Raw genomic sequence first — 12,138 nt, 5'->3', positions numbered from 1 at the left:
CAATAGCACACTATTCCCTATATGGTTCTGGTCAAAAGTAGTGCACTATATAGCGCCATTTGGGATGCATCCTCAGCGCTAACACTGAGCCATACAGTCACCTAGGGCTTTGCCAGATGCCAGCCTCAGCCCTGCTGATGTGTTTTATGGTGGTAAACTGGGCCATTCTTATTACTGAGCCATTCATTTTATTTTTTATTTAACCTTTATTTTACCAGGAAAGTCAGTTAATTAAGAACAAATTCTTATTTTCAATGACGGCCTAGGAACAGTGGGTTAACTGCCTGTTCAGGGGCAGAACAACAGATTTGTACTTTGTCAGCTCAAGGGTTTGAACTCGCAACCTTCCGGTTACTAGTCCAACACTCTAACCACTAGGCTACCCTGCCGCTGTATCTGGGTAATTCATATGACTGGGCCTGGGTCATTCATATGACTGGGCCTGGGTCATTCATATGACTGGGCCTGGGTCATTCATATGACTGGGCCTGGGTCATTCATATGACTGGGCCTGGGTCATTCATATGACTGGGCCTGGGTCATTCATATGACTGGGCCTGGGTCATTCATATGACTGGGCCTGGGTCATTCATATGACTGGGCCTGGGTCATTCATATGACTGGGCCTGGGTCATTCATATTACTGGGCCTGGGTCATTCATATTACAGTAGAGTAGAGTATGTGAGTTTTAGCTGCCACTAAACACAGCTGTCTCCATGCTGGGCCACATACTACTGCTGGGCTGTACTGTAGCGGGCTGCTGCGTTAGCATGCATTAATCAATACCTGAGAAGTGCACAATTGTGAATGGTGTAGTATGTCAGTGACATTGGCTAGAAGGTACAGAGGGAGGAGAAAGGCATGAGCCCCCACCTGTGACTGTCCCAGCAGTCCTCACTAATCAACGCAACAGGGCCTAGACCAAGCCTGGACAAAGGCCGGCCCGGGGCTGTATGCAGCCCGCGACCTGATTCAATACGGCCCACGGAATCATGCTCAGATCACGTAGAGAATTTGCTATAGTAAAGTTTTGAAAAAGTCCCAATGAATACCCACCTTTGTGTTATGATTGAACTCTCACCACTTATGAAGGCACCTATAAATAACAATTGCATGAGGACAGACAGTGACAGACAGGCTGACACACACGTCACAGTTACAAATAAATTGCGCAAAAATGTGTTTTTCAAAGAAAATTTAAAAAAAGGAAAGTAGACAATGAATGTAGGGTGTTCCAGCAAGAGTGGACATTGAACTATTTATTTATTGAGGAATCAGGGAAAGCTGTGTGCTTAGTGTGCAAAGAGAGCTGTCTTGAAAGACTACAACTTGTCCCGACACTTCCAGACGAAGCATGCAGAGAAACATAGGAATATGTCTTCTGAGCAGAGGGCAAGTGCATCGAAAGAGTTGCTTTCTCAGTTGCAAAAGCAGCAGGGACTTTTCACAAAACTGCATTCAGCAAATGATTTGCGAGAGCTAGCTATGTACTGTCCCACAAAATTGCGAAACATAGCAAACCATTCGTTGAGGGCGAATTCATTAAAGAACGTTTAATTGACTCTGCAGAAATAGTTTGCCCAGACAAGAAAGAGCTGTTTGAAAATGTTTCCCTGTCAAGACAAAACATTGACACAGTGGGTTGAAGACATCGCAGAGAATATGAAACTTCAGTTGAAAGACAAGGTAAAGGATTTCGCCTTGGTCCTGGATGAGAACAGTAATATATAATAATAATATATGCCATTTAGCAGACGCTTTTATCCAAAGCGACTTACAGTCATGTGTGCATACATTCTACGTATGGGTGGTCCCGGGAATCGAACCCACTACCCTGGCGGTACAAGCGCCATGCTCTACCAACTGAGCTACAGAAGGACCGCAGTGATGCATGTGACACGGAGCAGTTGTTGATATTCTTCCGGGGCATAACCCCAGACTTTAAAATGACAGAGGACCTTGCTTCAGTGCAGTCAATGAAGAACACAACCACAGGGAAGGATTTATTGGAGGAGGTTAATAAGTGTGTGGCAAAGCTGGGACTGCGTTTTGAAAAGTTACCCAGTGTGACCACTGATGGTGCCCAAACTTGACAGGAAAAAATGTTGGTATTTTGAAAAGGATAGAAGATCAAGTAGCTGAGCTGAACCCAGATCAGACAATTATTTTCCTGCATTACATTATTCATCAGGAGATGCTCTGTAAATGTGTTCTGAAAAGGAGTCATGTTGTGGATACAGTCAATAAAGTGGTAAACTTCATAAGAGGAAAATCTTTAAACCACAGGCAGTTTGTCTCACTGTTGGAAGAGACAGAGTCTGGTCATGCAGATCTCCCCTACCTCCCAAATGTGAGATGGCTGAGTTTGGGGAAGGTGCTTAAAAGGGTGTGGGACCTGAAGTCGGAAATTGCTGAGTTTTTGCAAATGAAAGGAAAATATGTGGATTTCCCTCAACTGCAAGACAAATAATGGTTGACTGATTTTGCCTTCACCTTGGACATCATGGCCGTCATGAATGAACTGAATTCCAAACTACAAGGGAAGAGCCTTTTTGCACATCAGATCTATAGCCTTGTCAAGGCCTTCAAGGGAAAATTACTCCTCCTGAACCGCCAAGTAGAAGCCAACAATTTCACCCACCTTCCGACACTACTACTCTGTTCCCTATCAGATGACCAGGGTGAGAAGTATGTGGATAATGCTCCCACTGACCTGCAACTTGAGCTAATCCATCTTCAGTCTGATGCAGCGATTGGAGAACTATTCAAAACAATGTCACAGACAAGGTTCTATAGATCTCTCAATTAATAAAACTTTCCAGACTTTAGGAGTCATGCTCAGAAGATGTTTGTACTTTGTGGGTCAACATTTTGTACAGTGCTTTGCAAAAGCATTCATTCTCCTTGGCATTTTTCCTATTTTGTAGCATTACAACCTGTAATTTCAATGTATTTTTATTTGGATTTCATGTAATGGACATACACAAAATAGTCCAAATTGGTGAAGTGAAATGAAATTTTATTTTCCTCAAAAATACAAAACAAAGGTGGTAGACAAGCGTGTATACAGTTGAAGTCTGAGGTTTACATACACCTTGGCCAAATACATTTAAACTCAGATTTTCACAAGTCCTGACATTTAATCCCAGTAAAAATTCCCTGTCTTAGGTCAGTTAGGATCACCACTTTATTTTAAGAATGTGAAATGTCAGAATAATAATAGAGAGAATGATTTATTTCAGCTTGTGTTTCTTTCATCACATTCCCAGTGGGTCAGAAGTTTACATACACTCAATTAGTATTTGGTAGAATTTCCTTTAAATTGTTCAACTTGGGTCAAACGTTTCGGGTAATGTTCCACAAGCTTCCCACAAAAATTTGGTTGAATTTTGGCCCATTCCTCCTGACAGAGCTGGTGTAACTGAGTCAGGTTTGTAGGCCTCCTTGCTCGTACACGCTTTTTCAGTTCTGCCCACAAATTTGCTATAGGATTGAAGTCAGGACTTTGTGATGGCCACTCCAATACCTTGACTTTGGAAGTATGCTTGGGGTCATTGTCCATTTGGAAGACCTATTTGTGACCAAGCTTTAACTTCCTGACTGATGTCTTGAGATGTTGCGTCAATACATCCACATCATTTTCCTTTCCTCATGATGCCATCTATTTTGTGAAGTGCACCAGTCCCTCCTGCAGCAAAGCACCCCACAACATGATGCTGCGTCCCTCGTACTTCACGGTTTGGATGGAATTCTTCGGCTTGCAAGCATCCCCCTTTTTCCTCCAAACATAGTGATGGTCATTATGGCCAAACAGTTCTATTTTTGTTTCATCAGACCAGAGGAAATTTCTCCAAAAAGTACGATCTTTGTCCCCATGTGCAGTTGCAAACCGTAGTCGGGCTTTTTTATGGCGGTTTTGGAGCAGTGGCTTCTTCCTTGATGAGCGGCCTTTCAGGTTGTCGATATAGGACTCATTTTACCTGGGATATAGATCATTTTGTACCTGTTTCCTCCAGCATCCTCACATGGTTCTTTGCTGTTGTTCTGGGATTGATTTGCACCTCTCACCCCAAAGTACGTCCATCTCTAGGAGACAGAACACGTCTCTTACCTGAGTGGTATGAAGGCTGCGTGGTCCCATGGTGTTTATACTTGCGTACTATTGTTTGTTTAGATGAACGTAGTACCTTCAGGCATTGCTCCCAAAGATGATCCATACTTGTGGAGGTCTACAATTTTATTGCTGAGTTCTTGGCTGATTTATTTTGATTTTCCCATGATGTCAAGCAAAGAGACACTGAGTTTGAAGGTAGGCCTTGAAATAAAACAAGAAATTTGTGGAGTGGTTGAAAAAACAAGTTTTAATGACTCCAACCCAAGTGTATGTAAACTTTCGACTTCAACTGTATGTATTCATCCCCTTTGCAATGAAGCCCCTAAAAAATATCTGGTTCAACCATTTACCTTCAGAAGTCACATAATTAGTTAAATAAAGTCCACTTGTGTGCAATCTAAGTGTCACATGATCTCAGTATATATACACCTCTGAAAGGCCCCAGAGTCTGCAACTGTTATGCTGGTGAATGAGGACCCAAAAGCGACTTAACGAAAACAGTCTTTATTCCAGTATATGACAAAAGTAATAATCCTGGAAAAATCAAGAAGAAAACAAAACAGGAAAAAACTTAAATCCACTCGTAGTAACGAGGACAGACTGGAGACTCGACCATTGACTGCAGGTTGCTTCGGGAAGGCACCGACCGTAGCAGACTAAGACACCTGCTCACACACAGCATCTGAAGGAGACAAAACACGACAGGGCGAGACAAGGACACAGAACAGCGAACATCATACAAGGATCCGACAAGGACAGAAGCGGAAAACAAGGGGAGAAATAGGGACTCTAATCAGAGGGCAAAATAGGGGACAGGTGTGAAAAGAGTAAATGAGTGAGTTAGGAGAATGAGGAACAGCTGGGAGCAGGAACGGAACGATAGAGAGAAGAGAGAGAGGGAGGGGGAGAGAGAGGGATAGAAAAAGGGAACGAACCTAATAAGACCAGCAGGGGGAAACGAACAGAAGGGAAAGCACAAGGACAAGACAATATATGACAAAACATGACAGCAACACCACTAAGCAAGGGGTACCACTAAGCAAGGGGTACAAACATGACCAAGGAGCTCTCCAAACAGGTCATGGACAAAGTTGTGGAGAAGTACAGATCAGGGTTGGGTTGTAAAAAAATATCCAAAACTTTGAACATCCCACGGAGCACCATTAAATTCATTATTAAAAAATTTAAAGAATATGGCACCAAATCAAACCTGCTAAGAGAGGGCCGCCCACCAACTCTCACGGACCAGGCAAGGGCATTAATCAAAGAGGCAACGGAGAGAACAAAGATAAGCCTGAAGGAGATGCAAAGCTCCACAGCGTAGATTGAAGCATCTGTCCATAGGACCATTTTAACTCATACACTCCACAGAGCTGGGCTTTATGGAAAAGAGGCCAGAAAAAAGCCATGGCTTAAAGAACAAAATAAGAAAACACGTTTGGTGTTCGCAAAAAGGCATGTTATGTGGGAGACTCCCCAAACATATGGAAGAAGGTACTCTAGTCAGATGAAACTAAAATGGAGCTTTTTGGCCATCAAGGAAAACACTATGTCTGGCGCAAACCCAACACCTCCCATCACCCCTAGAACACCATCCCCACAGTGAAGCATGGCGGTGGCAGCATCATGCTGTGGGGATGTTTATCAATGGCAGGGACTATGAAACTGGTCAGAATTGAAGGAATGATGGGTGGCGCTAAACACAGGGAGATTCTTGAGGGAAACCTATTTCAGTCTTCCAGAGATTTGAGACTGGGATGGAAGTTCACCAGGACAATGACCCTAAGCATACTGCTAAAGCAAAACTTGAGTGGTTTAAGGGGAAACATTTAAATGTCTTGGAATGACCTAGTCAAAGCCCAGACCTCAATCCAATTGAGAATCTGTGGAATCTGTGCTGTACACCAGCGGAACCCAACCAACTTGAAGGAGCTGGGGCAGTTTTGCCTTGAAGAAAGGGCAAAACTCCCAGTGGCTCGATGTGCCAAGCTTATAGAGACATACCCTCAGAGACTTGCAGCTGTAATTGCTGCAAAAGGTGGCTCTACAAAGTATTGACTTTGGGGGGTTGAATCGTTATGCACGCTCAAGTTTTCTGTTTTTTTGTCTTATTTCTACTTTGTTTCACTTTTTGTTTTGCATCTTCAAAGTAGTAGGCATGTTGTGTAAAATTATACAACCCCCCCAAAATTATACAACCCCCCCCAAAAAAATATATTTTAATTCCAGGTTGTACCGCAAACAAAATAGGAAAAATGCCACGGGGGTGAATACTTTCGCAAGCTACTGTATGTGAACAGACAATCTGCAAGTCAAGGCACAGATCATCGCTTACTGACCCTCACCTCTCAGCAATCCTTTGCATAGCGACATCAGAAACTGTACTTTTCTGTCCATGTAGTTCATTGATGTTTAATAATGAAAATACCTACCAAAAGGAGAACATGGATGTGGTTTATTTCTGTGCATGTATAAAAGTTAAATAAGTAGCATATCTGGATGTGATTTACAGTAGATATTAGATATATGATTTACAGTAGATCTGTCAACACAGTCATACACATGATGTATAATCCTGTAATATGATTCTGGCCCGCGATGGCAAAAATATAGCCCTCCATGGAAAATAATTGCCCAGGCCTGTCATAGAGTGACTGACTGCAGCATCAGACTGGCTGGGGCTGAGGTAAATACTGACTACATCATCAGACTGGCTGGGGCTGAGGTAGATACTGATTACATCATCAGACAGGCTGGGGCTGAGGTAGATACTGACTACATCATCAGACTGGCTGGGGCTGAGGTAAATACTGACTACATCATCAAACAGACTGGCTGGGGCTGAGGTAGATACTGATTACATCATCAGACAGGCTGGGGCTGAGGTAGATACTGACTACATCATCAGACAGGCTGGGGCTGAGGTAGATACATCATCAGACTGGCTGGGGCTGACATCATCATCAGACTGGCTGAGGTAGATACTGACTACATCATCAGACTGGCTGGGGCTGAGGTAGATACTGACTACATCATCAAACAGGCTGGGGCTGAGGTAAATACTGACTACATCATCAGACTGGCTGGGGCTGAGGTACATACTGACTACATCATCAAACAGGCTGGGGCTGAGGTAAATACTGACTACATCATCAGACTGGCTGGGGCTGAGTAAATACTGACTACATCATCAGACTGGCTGGGGCTGAGGTAGATACTGATTACATCACAGACAGGCTGGGCTCAGGTGGATACTGATACATCAACAGACAGGCTGGGCTGAGGTGGATACTGATTACATCAACAGACAGGCTGGGCTGAGGTGGATACTGATTACATCAACAGACAGGCTGGGGTGAGGTGGATACTGATTACATCAACAGACAGGCTGGGCTGAGGTGGATACTGATTACATCAACAGACAGGCTGGGGCTGAGGTGGATACTGATTACATCAACAGACAGGCTGGGCTGAGGTGGATACTGATTACATCAACAGACAGGCTGGGCAAATACTGACAGACAGGCTGGGCTGAGGTGGATACTGATTACATCAACAGACAGGCTGGGGCTGAGTTGGATACTGATTACATCAACAGACAGGCTGGGGTTGAGGTGGATACTGATTACATCAACAGACAGGCTGATTACATCAACAGGGCTGATTACATCAACAGACAGGCTGGGGCTGATGGATACTGATTACATCAACAGACAGGCTGGGGCTGAGGTGGATACTGATTACATCAACAGACAGGCTGGGCTGAGGTGGATACTGATTACATCAACAGACAGGCTGGGCTGAGGTGGATACTGATTACATCAACAGACAGGCTGGGCTGAGGTGGATACTGATTACATCAACAGACAGGCTGGGGCTGAGTTGGATACTGATTACATCAACAGACAGGCTGGGGCTGAGGTGGATACTGATTACATCAACAGACAGGCTGGGGCTGAGTTGGATACTGATTACATCAACAGACAGGCTGGGGCTGAGTTGGATACTGATTACATCAACAGACAGGCTGGGGCTGAGGTGGATACTGATTACATCAACAGACAGGCTGGGGCTGAGGTGGATACTGATTACATCAACAGACAGGCTGGGGCTGAGTTGGATACTGATTACATCAACAGACAGGCTGGGGCTGAGGTGGATACTGATTACATCAACAGACAGGCTGGGGCGGAGCCCAGTCACCCAGTGACCACCTATGCCTGAGCAGGCAGTAAGCAGTAGAGTATATTCCATTTCTCGCTCTTTGAAAAGTCTACAGAAGTGGGACTATTCCATTTGTCATGCGCTGCACTACAGGTTCCATTCCATTTCTCATTTACTGTACTGCACAGCAGGGCCTATTCCATTTCCCACTCACAGCACTACACTGAGGGGCCAATTGAATTTCTCACTCTCTACATTTCCTTCTCATCACTGTCTGCACCAGGTGTACATTGCTCCAATCTACTCCATTTTCCACCTTGTCTACCTCTCCGTACTGCTTCTCTCCATCATGTCTTTTCCTCTGCAGTAGAGGTTTCAGCGAGACATCACAGATGGCTGTTTCTGCATATTAATATTTGATTCTCCTCAGATATGTCCCCAGGGTTGGTGAAATATTAACCACGTTCTGGTGTTATTGAAATCTCATTTCTTTTGAGCCCCAAATCTTTGTACATGGTGTCTGTTCATGTCTTCACCCCTCTCCTCCTTAGCTCTTTGTCAGCCACTGTCTGTGGCGTTGCCTGGCTACCAACCACTGTCACCCCTACATTACTAACTAGTGTTGTGTTTCACGGTTGTACAGCGAGATGCATTACCTGGTATCTCCTCTACCTGGTTGTCACCTCTGTCACCCCTACATTACTAACTAGTGTTGTGTTTCACGGTTGTACAGCGAAATGCATTACCTGGTATCTCCTCTACCTGGTTGTCACCTCTGTCACCCCTACATTACTAACTAGTGTTGTGTTTCACGGTTGTACAGCGAGATGCATTACCTGGTATCTCCTCTACCTGGTTGTCACCTCTGTCACCCCTACATTGGTGACAGTATTTGTCTCTCCTCAGTTATTCATGTAGTGTTTTCTTATGTGTTACAGCGCGATGCAAAGGGACAGTACCTGTTTGATCTCATCTGTCACCACCTTAACCTGCTGGAGAAGGACTACTTTGGCATCAGATATGTGGACCCAGACAAACAGAGGGTGGGTGGTGTCAACGGACAGGGAGGAGTAGTAACTCCTTCTCTCTCTGTTTATGTCTGTCTATCTCTCTCTCTCTCTTTCTTTCTGACTGTTTCTCTCTTAACTACCTCCCTTGCTGCCACTTTCATACTCTCTTTTTCTCTTCTTTCTTTCCTCCCTCTCCCCACATCACACACATCCACTTTTCTCAGTTTCTCCCTCTTTTCTTTTTCTTCACACACATCTCTCTACTTTCTCTTTCCCATGACATCACACACATACCACTGAGCAGGCCATTTCTACAGTTTCTCCCTCTCTTCTCTCACTCTCTTTCCCATGACATCACACACATACCACTGAGCAGGCCATTTCTACAGTTTCTCCCTCTCTTCTCTCACTCTCTTTCCCATGACATCACACACATACCACTGAGCAGGCCATTTCTACAGTTTCTCCCTCTCTTTGACTCTCCACTCTTTCTACTTTCCCATGACATCACACACATACCACTGAGCAGGCCATTTCTACAGTTTCACTGAGCAGGCCATTTCTACAGTTTCTCCCTCTCTTCTCTCTCCTTCTTTCATGAGCAGGCCATTTCTACAGTTTCTCCCTCTCTTCTCTCTCCTTCTTTCATGTGTGCCTGCAGCAGAGCCCAACCCCGTACTCTACTGCGTCACAGCCTGAGGTTATTACTGTGTGTTAACTCTCTTGTCTGCACAGCCTGATTCACACACGCACACCCACACGGGACACCCACGCACGCTCACACACACAGATCCTATTCCCATTAGGAACAATGGTTCTGTGCCGATCAGAATCAGTTCCTGTTCTGTCTCAACACTTTCAGAGATACTAGTGTTGTTGTTGTGAGGAAAAAACATTTGATGGGAGAGGGATTTATAGAGTGATGGAGAAAAGTGGTAGCACATCTTTCTGCCCATAAACTAACCAGAAGAAGACAGCCATCTGTTGTCAGACAGACAGATTGGACAGGAACTCTGATTGGAGCTGTTGGGTGTTTCTTACTGTGAGTATTGAACTGGACCTTATTTGGAAACATATTCCCTCACCCTGATCTGTGGGAAATGCTTTTGTCAGGTGTACTTTATGTGTAATAAAGCATCATTCTACCTTGACAGACTAATTAGTTACAGTACACATATAATTATATCATTTTAAAAATGATCTATTCTTAACACGAGTGTCAAAATCACATTGTTGAGGAGCTGATGCAATAATGTGAAATATATATTTTACTAGGCAAGTCAGTTAAGAACAAATTCTTATTTTCAATGATGGCCTAGGAACAGTGGGTTAACTGCCTGTTCAAGGGCAGAACGACAGGTTTGTACCTTGTCAGCTTGGGGATTCGAACTTGCAACCTTTCGGTTACTAGTCCAACGCTCTAACCACTAGGCTACCCTGCCACCCCAATATATATATATATATATTTCACCAATATGGATTGAACCTTTATTTAACTAGACAAGTCAGTTAAGAACAAATTCTTATTTACAATGTCGGCCTCCCCCGGCCTACCCCGGCCAAACCCTCCCCTACCCCGGCCAAACCCTCCCCTACCCCGGCCAAACCCTCCCCTACCCCGGCCAAACCAGGACAACGCTGGGTTAATTGTGCGCCGCCCTATGGGACTCCCAATCACGGCCGGATGTGATACAGGCTAGTTCATATGCCTTGTGACCGTGATAATAGGCCTAAAGGCCGGGACAATAAGAAGACACAGTGGCAGAATAAATTCAACCACACCTTTGTTTCATCACAAAACCCGAGAGTAACCTCTGTCCTGTGAAGTTCACAAAGCATATTGTATGTAACAAACAGTTACATGACCTATAGCATGGTCAAGCAAGGTAATGTTTACGACATTTTCGGAATACTAAACAACTATTGATTTGGAACCGGGGAGAGTTACCTCAAGTCACAAAAGAAAACAGGAGCTGCCTCCAATAATCCAGCAACATTTCAATGTCAACATTTCACCATCATCAAATCACCTATGTTTAGTTTAATACAGTGACAACTAAAAGATACCAAACACAAATGAGTCCAATCAACGTACGCTGAATATGATGTGGCTGCTCTGACTTCTGACTGTGTGTGTGTGTGTGTGTGTGTGTGTGTGTGTGTGTGTGTGTGTGTGTGTGTGTGTGTGTGTGTGTGTGTGTGTGTGTGTGTGTGTGTGTGTGTGTGTGTGTGTGTGTGTGTGTGTGTGTGTGTGTGTGTGTGTGCATGCATCCATGCAAGTAGAAAAAACATGTTGACTCACCCTACTTGTAGAGAAATGACAATTCCATCCTCCTCTCTTTCATGTTGATGAAATGGTCTGTGACTGTCATACAGTACAAGCTTTTATTTTTTGTTGTCCTAGGCTACCTTGCTAAAATGCTTGCTCACTAGCCTAACTTCCTATCATGGGCAATGTTAGCTAGTTAACATTAGCCTTCTACATCTGGCTACATATTGAACTTCCATTCTTTCAGGTTAGGGCACCACATATGAATTTATGGTTGTATCAGAATCGCATCATTGGCCAGTACAGAGAATTAAGTAAAACCACAAATCCAAATCCCTGTCTCCATCCATGGATAATTTAGGAAAGGGCCCATTTTAGCTAGCTAGCCACCGGAAAACAACAACATGAGATGCAACAATTCAAGTTATTTCTGTCTATGACGTATTGCTCTCATGATGTGATTGGAGTGAAGCAACAACAACTTTTTTGGTGCACCAGGATCATTCACAGTTGAGCTCACTCAGTTTATTTCAATGCTGAGTGGCTATTATTTTATACTTTTTTATGAATGGAGGCCAAA

At 44.0% G+C, this 12,138-nt stretch overlaps 1 protein-coding gene across 1 annotated transcript in view; it reads left to right on the top strand.

Moving 5' to 3' along the window:
• Positions 1 to 12,138, top strand: part of LOC124033555 (FERM domain-containing protein 5-like) — a 146,028-nt gene that overhangs the window by 111,755 nt on the left and 22,135 nt on the right. Inside the window, exon 2 of the mRNA XM_046345595.1 lies at positions 9,218 to 9,322. Within this exon, the coding sequence (XP_046201551.1) occupies positions 9,218 to 9,322 (105 nt within the window). The remainder of the gene's footprint in view (positions 1 to 9,217; positions 9,323 to 12,138) is intronic.

Source organism: Oncorhynchus gorbuscha, linkage group LG04 (genome assembly GCF_021184085.1).
Source record: "Oncorhynchus gorbuscha isolate QuinsamMale2020 ecotype Even-year linkage group LG04, OgorEven_v1.0, whole genome shotgun sequence".
In the NCBI taxonomy this organism is placed as follows: Eukaryota; Metazoa; Chordata; class Actinopteri; order Salmoniformes; family Salmonidae; genus Oncorhynchus; species Oncorhynchus gorbuscha.
This window is presented reverse-complemented; position numbering and strand designations above follow the sequence as displayed.